The 12,762-nt window shown below is 39.3% G+C and overlaps 1 protein-coding gene across 1 annotated transcript; it reads right to left on the bottom strand.

Annotated features, from left to right (window-relative positions):
- Window positions 1–8,923: 8,923 nt before the first annotated feature.
- On the bottom strand, window positions 8,924–9,622 carry LOC124518952 (vesicle transport through interaction with t-SNAREs homolog 1B-like). Its single transcript, XM_047088815.1, has one exon. The coding sequence runs from the start codon at window positions 9,620–9,622 to the stop codon at window positions 8,924–8,926; it is 699 nt and encodes a 232-aa protein (XP_046944771.1).
- Window positions 9,623–12,762: the final 3,140 nt, after the last annotated feature.

Below are 12,762 nucleotides of genomic sequence, written 5' to 3'. Positions count from 1 at the left end.
CTCCATCTTATTCTATTCTTGTTTCACTTTGGCTTTCTTCTGTGTTAGCTCAAGTCTCAGAAAGACTCTCTTCTTGGCAGTTGCTACCAACTTCAACTTACAATTTATCTTTTCAACATTCTACTCAATGATTCCAACAGATGTCTTAAAACTGAGTTTGATTGGCTGCTATTGGGACACATGCTTATTCTTGAGCCCATCACCATGGCCAGGCAACGTCAGTACTCTAATTGGCTGTATCTTGGTTACATGCCACCCCTTGGATCCAAGGATAGAGACATCTTCTATAGAACCTCATGGACTGCAGTAGAAAAGAGGCAGCTTTTAAAAAATTAGAGTATTATTCTGCTAATTCAAAAACAATAAATATGAACTATATATGAGAGGAGGAAAAAGATACAGGTATTGTGTCAATAGGAAGTAGTATATGTAAAGTATAAATAACTAATCATGAAGCTCAGTACATCATGACATAAATATATCTGACCTTAGACAGTCATCATAGGGTAATCCTTATTTTTTTCAAATACATGATATTTAGGCTTATTTGGAGAATCACCAAAAAGTAGATGAAAGGAGGGCCATTAGGCCCTCTCTACAAGTGTTCTTTTTTTTTCCCCTTCAGGAAACTTTCATTGATCTTTTTCTGCCTAGAAATGGGCAAAAGTGGCAAAATATCTCAAAGGCACAGGCAAAGTGATAATAAGTCCCAAACTGTCATCAAACTCTTTATTATTATATATTTTTTGGCTGTTTCCACCTGTAAATATCTTTCAAAAGTGTCATTAATGGGATATTTAGCTTCTTAATATTATGCACTAATAATAAGGAACTTACGAAGGAAAAATGAATAGCAAAGATAAATGATTACAATCTGTAATTTAAATCTCCTTCAGGTAAGATTGTTGCCCCTAAACTAAAAGCAAGTGAAATTCACAGTCATGTGCAGCATCTGCTTTTTCTGAAGTCAGATGCAATCAGCAAAGTTATAATCAGGGTGGACTGGTAAAGGTACCTACTCTTATTGAAGAACAGTGCTCCAGACCCAGACACAACTATATCCTGTGGAGAAAGACCTGGATCATGAGTGGTGATGGTGAAAAAGAAATATCCAACTTAGTTTAGGAAGAAAATTAGTCTGTAAGTCTAGAAACCTGGCTTCTGATCCTGATTTATTAATTAGCTATGTGATATTAGCTAAGGACTTTGTCTATGTTGGCTTCAGTTTTCTCATTTTTAAAGTGCGCGCGCGCGCGCGCGCGCGCTGTGTGTGTGTGTGTGTGTGTGTGTGTGTGTGTGTGTGATTTCTGTGTTCTAAATTTACTTCTAAGTGCCAAAATCCTATAATCCATTAGGATGAGGAGAGATAAAGGTACACGGACCAGATAAGCACTTTTGAGAACCTATAGGTTGTATCAGTGGCAGTTGCTGTGTTGCTAAAAACATATAGCAGAAGGGTTCCACGCCTGGAAATAGAATGGCATCAACAACAATGGCAGCCAGGATGACCAAGAATGACTCAGGGAGAAGGGAGCTCTCCCTCCCCAATACATTTATCCCAACATGAGCAGAGACAGAGGGACAGGGTTGGAGAACGCTGGTGATTTTCATAGCCACCTGTGAAACTCCTTTCCTAGAAACTAAATTAATTGTTCCTTCCTACAACTAATCCCTTCCACCAACAGGATTATAACAAAGAGGAACCTGTCTTCAGTTACTGGACCAGCTATGGGCTCATGAGCCAAACTGGACTAGCAGAGCTTTCCCTCAGAGATTTGGATATGGAATGTAAAGAGGTAAGTAATTTTCCCTTCTTGAATGGCTGACCTTATAACCCTTGGGAGATGTTAATGGTCATAGCATCCACCACATGGCCAAGATAGGGGGAATCAACTAGAGAGGAAGAGAGAAGGATCAAGTGGAGATTCAGAAATGTGAATAGATGAGGGACAGAGAGATTCCTGCTAGCTGTGAAGTTCCTCTTCTAATTCTTCCTGAGACCCAGTGGCATTCTTGTCCTGGGGTTCTGTGAGACACCCCAGTATTATTTTAAATTACTATTAAAAATTGTTTTTTCCCCCTAATTTGAATTAGTTCTGACTCTTACCAGCTTGGGAGGTGGAGCTAAATATGTGTTTGATTGTAAGTTAAGCTTTTAATATTTCCAGTAACTAGTGGGTTTTTCTATTGATGAATTACTAGATATTAGGCATTAAGTATAGACTATCTTCTTTAATGTCCCTAAATTCTTTGAAGTAGGCAATATTATACCCTTTGAATAGATGAATAAACTGAGGGTCAGAAGATATTTCTAACTCACCCTAAGTTAGGCAGCTATTAAGTGGCAAGACTGCTTTCAAAGAGACTTTCATTAGTTGGATCCTAATTCCAATCAGTTTAGCCTCCAGCTCTTGCTTTTAACAATTATTTCATAAGATTAGGTAAGATGTGGGTTGCTAGTGGGAAATCTGAGATAGAGAAATTGTATGAAGTACTAATTTTCCTAATTCTTTCTAATTTCCCAGGAAAGGAAATCAATATGGTTTTAAATCAGGAATGGAGATATGAGGAGAAAATGGTCAGTGTTTAGGGAAGCCTGGTATCAAAGTTTATCTTGTTATGTCAGATTCTGTAATTCTAAAAATTGTAGACTTCATGGAACTGTTAAGGAAAGGAAATTATGTAAGAGTTAGTCATTTAGAAGGGAAGCCTGTGCACCATTGGCTGGTATTTACCAGTGCAAGAGGTCAAAAGCTACCACTTCAAGCATTAATGTGGATTCTCCCTCAATGAATTTCTCCCAGGCTGTAGGACCTTATAATTTTTTTCAAGTCCAGCAATGTTGCCTTCATAAGTATTTTTAATCACAAACATTCAGTTGGCCACAAACACATTCCTGTACAATTCCTTCATCTGTGTCTTCTAAAGAGTGAACTGAACTGTTAACTTACTTTTAAACAAAACTGAATAGTTGAAATGTCTGACTGCTTCCTATCAGTATAAAAATATGAATTTGTACAACAGCTGCAACTCATTTCAGTAGGATTAAGTTTTACCCAAAGAAGGACAAAAAAAAGTTGTCTGTAACAAGGGAAGACTAATGTTCTCAATGGAAAGAAATGAATATACCCACAGCTTTTTAATGTTGGTTAACATAAAAACGGCTTTGAAGATTAAATGAGAAACATCCTTTCTATTATTATTAATCATATTTCCTGATGATTAGTAGTGTCAGATCATAAAAATTGTAAAATTATTAGGGAGTAGGATTTGAAGTACACTACACAAGTTCAATAGCAGTAACTATAAAGTAGCTGATCAAACTTTATAAAATGTCATGCTGCTTCATAAGGAATGATAAAAATATGCCTTTGAGGTCTTTCTTCACTGAGAGCCTTTGCAGTCTTTCTCCATGAATGAACTAATTGGTATCTTTTCAACCGACCAAAGTTATATGACAATATTAAATAGATGTAAAATATTTTATAAGCGCTCATAATTCACCACTGCAAATTAACAATTCCCAAGCATGCATGGTGCTGTAGCAATTAAAGGAGTGAGGCTGGACCTCTCGCGGCTAATATCTGGGCTGAGTCACAGATTCCATTGTCAATACTTACTTTTTAAAGTCATATCTTGGCATTCTCAGCTCACCTAGAGATGATCAGTTTCTTAGTAGCCAACTTGTTTATCAAATCATTCAATAAGTCATTCAGGAAGCAAGGCACAGAGGCTGAAAGAAATGAATCAAGAACCAGGTGCCAGGTGTGAACCTTACTCAGCTCTTCCACTTGGGCATATGGCTTACCCATCATGTAGCTTAGCTTCATGGTTGGTCAAATGGAGATAATTCTAATTCCAACCTCATGGGATTCTTATGAAAATTAGAAAAAATAAATAATTATAAAATCTCTAGGACAGTGCCTGGTATAGCAAGCACTATGTAATTGCTGAGCATAAAAATGAAATTCATTGATTACTCCAGCAGGATTTATTAGATGCCTTCCAAAGGTCAGGCACTATGGGTTGCTTAAGACTGATAAGGTACCTGTCCTCATGGAGTTTACATTCTAGTTGGAGGAACGAGAGAATAAAAAAGTAAGTAAACAACTAAATAGACAAGTCTATTTCAGATACAGATTATTTTCATGAAAAAAATAAAATAAACTGGGTGCTGAAGTAAGATTTGAGGTGGGGAGATGGGGGACAGATTTGGTCAGAGAATCTTTCTTTAATATTTGAGCCAGGACCTGAAGGATGAGGAGTGAGCCATGTGAAGCACAGAGAGGAGAGCCAGAAACATGAGGAGGACAACTTAGTACATGTGGACTTTCATTAGAAAAGGTTAAGAGCACAGGAAGAAGTTGGACAGTCAGGCAAAATGCTGACAATATATCACCTGGCAGGTCATGCTAAGGAGTTTCAATTTGATTTTTACTTTTAAAGAGAATTTATTTCCATTATGGCTCTTTTCATTTCAAGTGAATAAATTTCACTTAAACAATAGAAAAAATATTGCCTACAATCAAGATATATTTAAGGGATAAATCTGATCCAGGCAGAATTGGATCTTCAAGACCTTCAATAATGACTTCAGGAGACTGTTTCTCCATTTCTTTCTTTCTCTGCTTGGGTTCCTCTCTCAGGCAAGGTTTTTACCTTAACATGGAAAGATGGCCATTAGCATCTCCCCTACCAACATCTGCTTTTCAGTAACTGTAATGAAAATAACTCAAGATAACTCACTGTTCTGGATTGTCATGAACTCATTTTGGAACCAATCACTTTGACTCCGATCTGCTGTGCCTGAGTGACTTTCCTACCTCTAGAGCCAGGGGATGGGTCAGTCTTGGAGAGAGAGAATGAAGACGAAGGCTTTCACAAAGGAAAATTAATGTGCCCTTAGCAGAATAAGAATGTGATGGTAAGGTAAACACAGAGGTAAGCAGGTAAACACAGAAGACCTCTGTCAGATATTTGACTGATGTCACTAAAATGTATTTCATCTCTATTCTTTATGTTTTGGCATCTATCTCTGCTGGTATCTGGGGTGAAGTCAAGTTCCCATCTGTTGCTGCAGGTGCAGGGCCGTGCATACTGCATCCTTTTAGCTCCTAAGAGAAGTTGACCTTCTCTGGGACACTTCTGTACCTTTCTGAGGACCAGAAAAACTTTCTGATTCTCTCTGATCCCACAAAAACTTGGAGAAGGCACAGCCAGCCCTTCTGCCTAGACACTGTAGTGCTGTCTACACTTCAGCTACAACCGCCCCTGGTGTCAGGGTCACAAGAAGGTTTCATGCCTCCGTAGGCTCCCTCAGAGCCTGGGAATATATGATCTGTCCTGTGATCTTACTAAACGTCTGCTGAAACTGGGACAATATGGAGAAGATGGCATGAAGTGCTCGGCACAGAACTACCCAACCTGTGTTCTTACTGCTCTTTTGCATGCTTTGCTTATCCTGCCTCAGTCATGATTTCTCAAAGCAAATTTAGGGTAAAAAACAAACAAACAAACAAACACAACAACGACAACCCGACTCTCATATGCATTCTTTTCAACTCTATCGGTTATATACACCAGTTTGAATTTCATTAATAAAAAGTCAGGGTTTGGGAACTCAAAAATCCTTTATCACACCCTATACCCTTTGCTTAGCATTTTTTAAAAAGTTTATTCCTTTATTTTGAGAGAGAGAGAGAGAGAGAGAGAGAGAAAGAGAGCACGAGTCAGGGAGGGGCAGAGAGAGAGGGAGACACAGAATCCCAAGCAGGCTCCACACATCAGTGCAGAGCTGGATGTGGGGCTCCAACCCATGAACTGTGAGATCACGACCTGAGCCGAAATCAACAGTTGGATGCTTAACTGACTGAGCCACCCAGGCGCCCTAACATTTTTACAAGTTTCCTTTTGTTCTTTGAGAATTGACTTCTCTTTTCCCTGTTGAGTGTGACTTCCCTTTCCCAAGGCAGTGAGCCTAATCCATACATGTGGATGTCTGAATGCTCTTCTATTGATAAAACCACCGTGTGCTCCAAATCCGTTGTCAGTCTTCCTGGGAGAGAGATGGATGTACATGGACCGGGTTAGTGTTTCTGAACCCCGTTTTCCAGGTGACTACTTACCTTGTTTATATCTTTCCTAAGAATTTCCAAGATCTCTTCCAATAAACAATATAAAATTCAGGTTTTGAATGTAAGCTACAAAAATGTACTGTGGCTATTTTAAGCAAAAGGGTTTACTTGGATCACATCTGGAGCTCACAGATGGAACAGCATACAGCAAGAATTTAGGTAGCTTGTCAATCCTACAGTGGGAAAGAATAACTTCTGGCGATGACTCATATCTTTGCATCATTTACTCAGGTCCAGGGAGAGAGTATCTCATTGGCCTGGCTTAGATCACATTACACCCACTGTATGCACAGGGCCGTGGAGAGGGTTTATCGCTTCCCTGTGACTCTTTAATAGAAAGCAGAAGCTACTTCCCACCAAGATTATACACAATGGCGAAAGGACAACTCCTAGAATGGAAATCAAGATGCGATGAAGAATGAGAACTAGGGTGCCTGGGTGGCTAAGTTGGTTAAGCGTCCAACTCTTGATCTTGGCTCAGGTCATGATCTCACAGTTCATGGGATCAAGCCCCACATCGGGCTCTGCATGAGCCTGCTTGGGATTCTCTCTCTGTCTCTCTCTCTCTCTTTCTTTCTCTCTGCCCCTCTCTGGCTTGCAAGCACACATGCTCTCTCTCTTTCTGTCTCTCAAAATAAGTACACAAACTTAAAAAAAACAAACAAACAAGAATGAGAAGAACTCCTGGTCAGGTACAATAACTAGGCTGTCTGCCACAACTCTATGATTCTATATTTTATATATGCTATTACCTAGGGCTAGAGATATCATTAAGGTACTATTAGAGAATACTACTATAGCCTGTTTCTAAAGATCAAAAACAGAAGAACAATCTTTATCCAAATCCTTCCATCCAGAAAGAATTTCTTAGACAATTTACTTTATTCCTCTTCCTATGCAAAGCTTTAGTTGTGCTATATTATTTGCATAGGGGAAGAGAACACAGCATTGATATTCAGCTCCTTTGCCGAACTGGACAATTCCTTTCTACTAACAAATAGAAAATAAATGAACATAAGAAACCTAGTTTAGAGAGAAGTCAAGGGATATAGAAAGAGGAGGGTAAGAGAAGGAGAAAGAGAGTGTGGGGTGTGAGAAGGAAAGGAAAAGAATTCCATTGACAACAATGCTTCAGCAGCAGCTTTAACAGGAAGACAACACATGAATCATTATCATTAACTGAAGGAATCTCTTTTGTTTTTCCTCATCCTTCTTCATGCCTCCCTCCTTCCCTGATTTGCCTCTCTCTACCTCTCTTCAATTTTATTTTGAGACCAGTACCCACTCTCTGGTATCTGCTATTGGCAAAAGACTCATGAGGTAACTTCTGCAATCTTAACTATACTCTAATGGAAACGATTACCACAAGATGACGATTTAACAATTCAACTAAAAATAAAAATACCACATAGGGATTTCTGGGACTTTTTTTTCTCTTACCCCTAAAACTTCTGGAATCACCTTTAATTTGTTCATTGGAGTCAATTTGTAAGTATTTCCCATACACAGCTGACTTACAGCTTTGGCTTTTTGTCATGGTAGTGTGGAAAAATATAGTTTAGTGTAAATTTAAACTACAGTTCTATGTAGACTTGCCCACAAATGCATTTCCACTAAATCTGGACAGCCTATACCCAATGGTGAGAAACATGTAGAACTCTGTTTCCCTAGCTTTAATGATTTTTTAAACAGAAGATTCCTTTAGATCGTAATTGGATGTAGACCAACAAATTCATTCACCCAGCTCAGTGAATATCAGATAGTTATGGCATTGGATTGGCTACATGTTTTGATAGGATAAGTTGTATGGCTTCTTGTGATTCAAGTTGTATGACTTTTAATAAAAATAAAAGTAATCACTATTATCATTTATAATTATTGAATACTATCTTCTAGCAACTTCACTCAGTACTTTAAATGTGGTGTTTCATTTAATTCTTATGACTACCTTATGAGATTATACATTATGATATGTACTGAGATGTGTATTATCATTGTTATTTTATAGGTCTCATAAACAGCTTATAAGTGGTGGGCCAAGCCTACCAATCAAAGCATGTTTATTCAAGATCCCATTAGGCATTGCATACTCTTGAAAGTGATGAACTGGAATGTTAATTTGGGTAAGGGATGCTTTATCAAATTTAGCTTTGTAACCAGAATGTAAACTCATGAGACTGATGATAGCACTCCAGTATATAATGAGTTGTTTTGTTGGAGGAAAGACTTTTGCTAAGTTCACCAAGACACTCTTAGTGTATGATTGTTTTACTTTCTTCACAGTGCTTTTCCAGTTTGAATGTAAGTTGAAGTGAGCAACGATTTAGCCTATATTTTTATAGCTATTTTCAGAGCATCTTAAAGACTGACCCATGAGAAGTGTTCAGTTACATATTATATCTCAGCCATAAGAATAAGCACTGCATCAGATATCCAGATGAAATGAAAATCAGGCCACGGTCCCCTGGGTACTATAATCTGATTTCCAAGTTCTTTCCTTGATATATTTATTTGTATATTTGTGGACATTGTATCTATGTGTGTGTTTGTGTACTAATGGAGGATTAATGAACTTCTTTTTTTTTTTTTATCTTGGTATATCATACTGGTCTTGTTGCTGTTCCTTCACAGTTAGGTGGTTTTCCATCTTCCCTCCCTCCTCCCATTCTAGCTACACAGTGCATCCTTGAACCATTACCTTACAGCAGCACTACACTTATTCCCCATCCCTAACACCATTCATTCACAGGGTCAAAGTTCTGGTCCACAAACCCTTCCCTCTAGGAAGTTCAATGCCTGTGAAAGAACTTGCAATAAACCAGACCCACTAGGATGGTCAGGTCCAGTAAGATGACGATGGAAAGTAGCAGCTTGTTGGTTGTCACTTTTCTGGACATTGAACGGAGAATCTTTCGACTTTTGCTCAAGTTTTCACTTGTGTTTACAAGCCTACTCTTAGTATGTTCTAATGGATCACATTGCTCACCCAGCTCTTCTATGATTTCTGAGACAATCTGGTCAGTCTCTGTGGCAATCCGATAAGAACACTCAGTACTCTGGGTGGCCTGGTTCAGGCTGTCAGTGCCTTGCAGAAGCAATGCCCTTTGAGACTGTAGCTGATTCATATGCTCATTCTCTACAGCGTATGTACCATATTTCATGTCTCCTCGGCCCCCAGGTGTGGCTATCAAAGGTGTGCTTCTCACTTCCCGATGGAGTTTAGCAAGGTCTTTCCGGTAGGTTCCAAGCTTAGACATCATAGGGTTACAGAAAGACAGAGGTGCATAATGTCGTTCCTCTTCCATCTCTGCCAACATTTCATTTGCTTCCTGTTGCTTTTCATCAAAATCTCTGATCAGCTTTTTCTTTTCTTCTGCCCCTGCTGTCCCCAGGCGCTGCTCTGGCACCCCTTGCAGGTCTTCATGGAGGCAGCAGAAGATCTGGTGAAGTTTCTCGAAATGCTCCGAGAAGGCAGCAGAGGTGGCCATGGTGCAGGCCACACTCAAGCATCGCCCACCGAGATTTTGGGCACTGGGCCCGCTCCTATCCCGGCGGTTAGCCACGCAGTCTTGCAGGTATCATCGCTGGAGACGAGGTGCTTCCGGGCCACAGCAGGGTCCTCTGAACTTCTAAATCTGTGGAGAATACTCAGAGTATTTCCTCCAGCCTTAGTAGCATGAGTCTGAAAATGTGTCACAGACAAATATTTGAAGCCTGAATTGCCTTTGAATATTATTTAAAAGGACAACATGTTAAGGTAATTAAAAATATGAACCCTTAGTCTAGCAGCCTGGGTTAAAATCTCTGTAAATTCTAATTTTATAATTACTTATTATATTATGATTCTCATATGAGCATTAGAAAATTCTTTCCTTGGATTACAATGCTAATATGCTTTGTATCTTTTTCTGTCTTATTGTACTGGCTAGATCCTCCAGCTACTGTTGCATAGAAGCAGTAATAGCTAGAATCTTTGTCCTGTTCTTGATTTTAAAGGGAGTGTTTTAAAATAAATTATAATTGTTACTGTATATTTTTTGTTAGATTTTCATTACTAGTTGTGCCGGTTAGCAATTCCTTTTTTCTCAGCTCCAAGCGTACACTTTTTTGCCTGCTCTGTGAAAATGGAGATGGGTCCTTTAAATATTTTTCCTTTGACAATGGTCATGAGTTAAACCTTAACAGTACAGGGCTTTAGAGAGAGATAAGGCAGGAGGTTATCCTTCCTGGCCCTCTTTTCTATCTCCTTGAGCAGCTGTTGTGAAATCTCTTTTCATTCTCTCTGCCTTTGCCTTAGATCTCCACCATCTTTAATTTGGGTTCTAACAAAGGATTCTGTCTGGCCTTACCCAAATTGTTTCTTCCCTTAGCCATATAGCTATTCAAGTTAACATCCTAAACTTTTTAAAAAATATATTTATTTATTTTTGAGAGACAGAGCACAAGTGGGGGATGGGCAAAGAGAGGTTGGGGGGTGGGGAGGGAGGGAAACAGAATCCAAAGCAGGCTCCAGGCTCTGAGCTGTCAGCACAGAGCCCAACGCAGACTGAAAGATCATGACTTGAGCTGACGTCCAATGCTTAACTGACTGAGCCACCCAGGAGCCCCTCAAGTTAACATTCTAAAACAATATCTTCAGACAGTCTACTGTTCTCTAACATGATGATATTCTTGAAAATTTACCAAAGTCAAATATGTGCAAGCCACCAATGGAATTATGTATTATAAGGAAAATCTCTCCCTAGAGGACTAAAAATTCATCCCAAATTCCTAATTACAGTTCACCTTCTAGAAAGGGTTGCTATAATTTTATAACTAACATATCATGCATGTCCTTTCACTTTGTTTTTTTCCTTCCTAATTATGAATGTAGTCAATAAGCTTAAGTTTAGCCTAATGAGTCCCATCTTTATCTCAAGTTTATTAAGTTGATGAGATCTTTGCTCGTTGTCTCTAATCTCAGAACTTTTTGGGGGTAATATTTGCATGTAAAGTAAGAAGTGAAAGGCAATAAAACTAAAATTTTGTTTAAATTTCTGTGCTAAGATGCTGACATGAATTCAGTGAGCAAGCACTACCATCAAAAGGTAACATACCAGATGGGGTACAAACATACATTCAGAACATGAAAAAGCAACTTTAGGGTTTTCGAACATACTGTCTGAAAGTGAGTGTTGTTTAAAAATATTAAAATGGTCAAGGGCTCTATTTACAAAAACTCTTGGTGTTTCTTCCTTCCCTTAAAAAGACATCTAAACTTTTAAGCATGCTATTCCATATCACCTAAAATCCCACCTTATTTTCAAGCTAGATCACTCACTGTTTCCCCTCTTCTGTTACTCTGTGCGCCCTCACCATTCTCGCGTGTGCTTGGTGTTCATGCTATTTCTATAGTCATGTCTTGCTGCCAGTCTGGCTGTACCGTCTCATCTTCTCTTTCAAAGTCACACTAATTTTTCCAAACCTCTTGGACACACTAACTCTGACGTGAATCCTCTCCCTTCTCCCTTAAGCATCCCCAGAACAAATAATTTCTCCTCTATGTTCCCACAATAGTCTGATTTTTTTAAAACTATCACCTTCTGATTGGCAATAACTATACCAGCAGGGTATAGTGTAAGTCACATCTCCTTTTCATATTTCAGTTAAATAAAATTAAACAGTTTGAGTCATCCTTTAACCTCTTCCAACAATTTCCTCTTGTTCCCAGGGTCTATATTCTAGAACAATTTTGAGAATACTAAACGTTCTAATAACCATTGACCCTTAATGTACTACTCACAATGGGCACTCTGCATATATTAATGTATTTGGTTATGACAATATCTATAGGTAGATATTAGTATAATACTTATTGAACACAAAAGGAAACTGAGGTACAGAATGGTCACACAGCTGGCCTTTCATGGCCTGGGTGCATCACTTTGAGCCTTATGGAGAGCAAAGCCATAGGCAAAAGGTGATGAAACTGGTTTTGTGAGTGATTCTGAAAACCAGGGCAGCACAGGCAGCTTTTGGGCGCAGGTAACATGGTGAGACACTGCTGAGTGGATCTCATCCTGGCTTCAGTCCAGTGAGGATTCAGGGAAAGGCAGTGGCTCATCTATCTTGGAGCATCCTGTTTGGGCAGCACTAGAAGCCAGCACTCTCAGCACGTGTGTAGACCTTGTCCTGGTGTATAGAGCAGCACTGATGGGAAAGGCTTCAGGCTCAGAGGATACTGATGAAGGAAAGCCCTGGGGTGTTAAGTATTTGGGGGCGATCTCTCTGGGGACATGAAGAAGTAACTGGGTGAGACTTCGATAAACTGCACGTCCTTCCTTATGAGGGGCTGGGCCAGAGCCGCTGAAATCTGTATTGTTATGATTTTTTTAAGTTTATTTATTTATTTTAAGAGAGACAGAGAGAGAGAGAGTAGGGGAGGGGCAGAGAGAGAGAAGGACACAGAGAATCCCAAGCAGGCTCTGCACTGTCAGTGCAGACCCCGACAGAGGGCCAAATGCACAAAACCATGAGATCATGACCCAGACGCTCAATCAACTGAGCCACCCAGGCACTTCTGTATTGTTATGATTAATGAGACTCCAAAGTGCTTATGGTTTTGTGAAACCCAGAACCACCTTGGATA

Source organism: Lynx rufus, unplaced genomic scaffold (assembly GCF_022079265.1).
Source record: "Lynx rufus isolate CCGP_SWC_20201006 ecotype Redwood Valley unplaced genomic scaffold, mLynRuf1.p SCAF_26, whole genome shotgun sequence".
Lineage (NCBI taxonomy): Eukaryota > Metazoa > Chordata > Mammalia > Carnivora > Felidae > Lynx > Lynx rufus.
The sequence above is the reverse complement of the archived record's forward strand: the minus strand, read 5'-3'. Positions and strand labels throughout refer to the sequence as shown.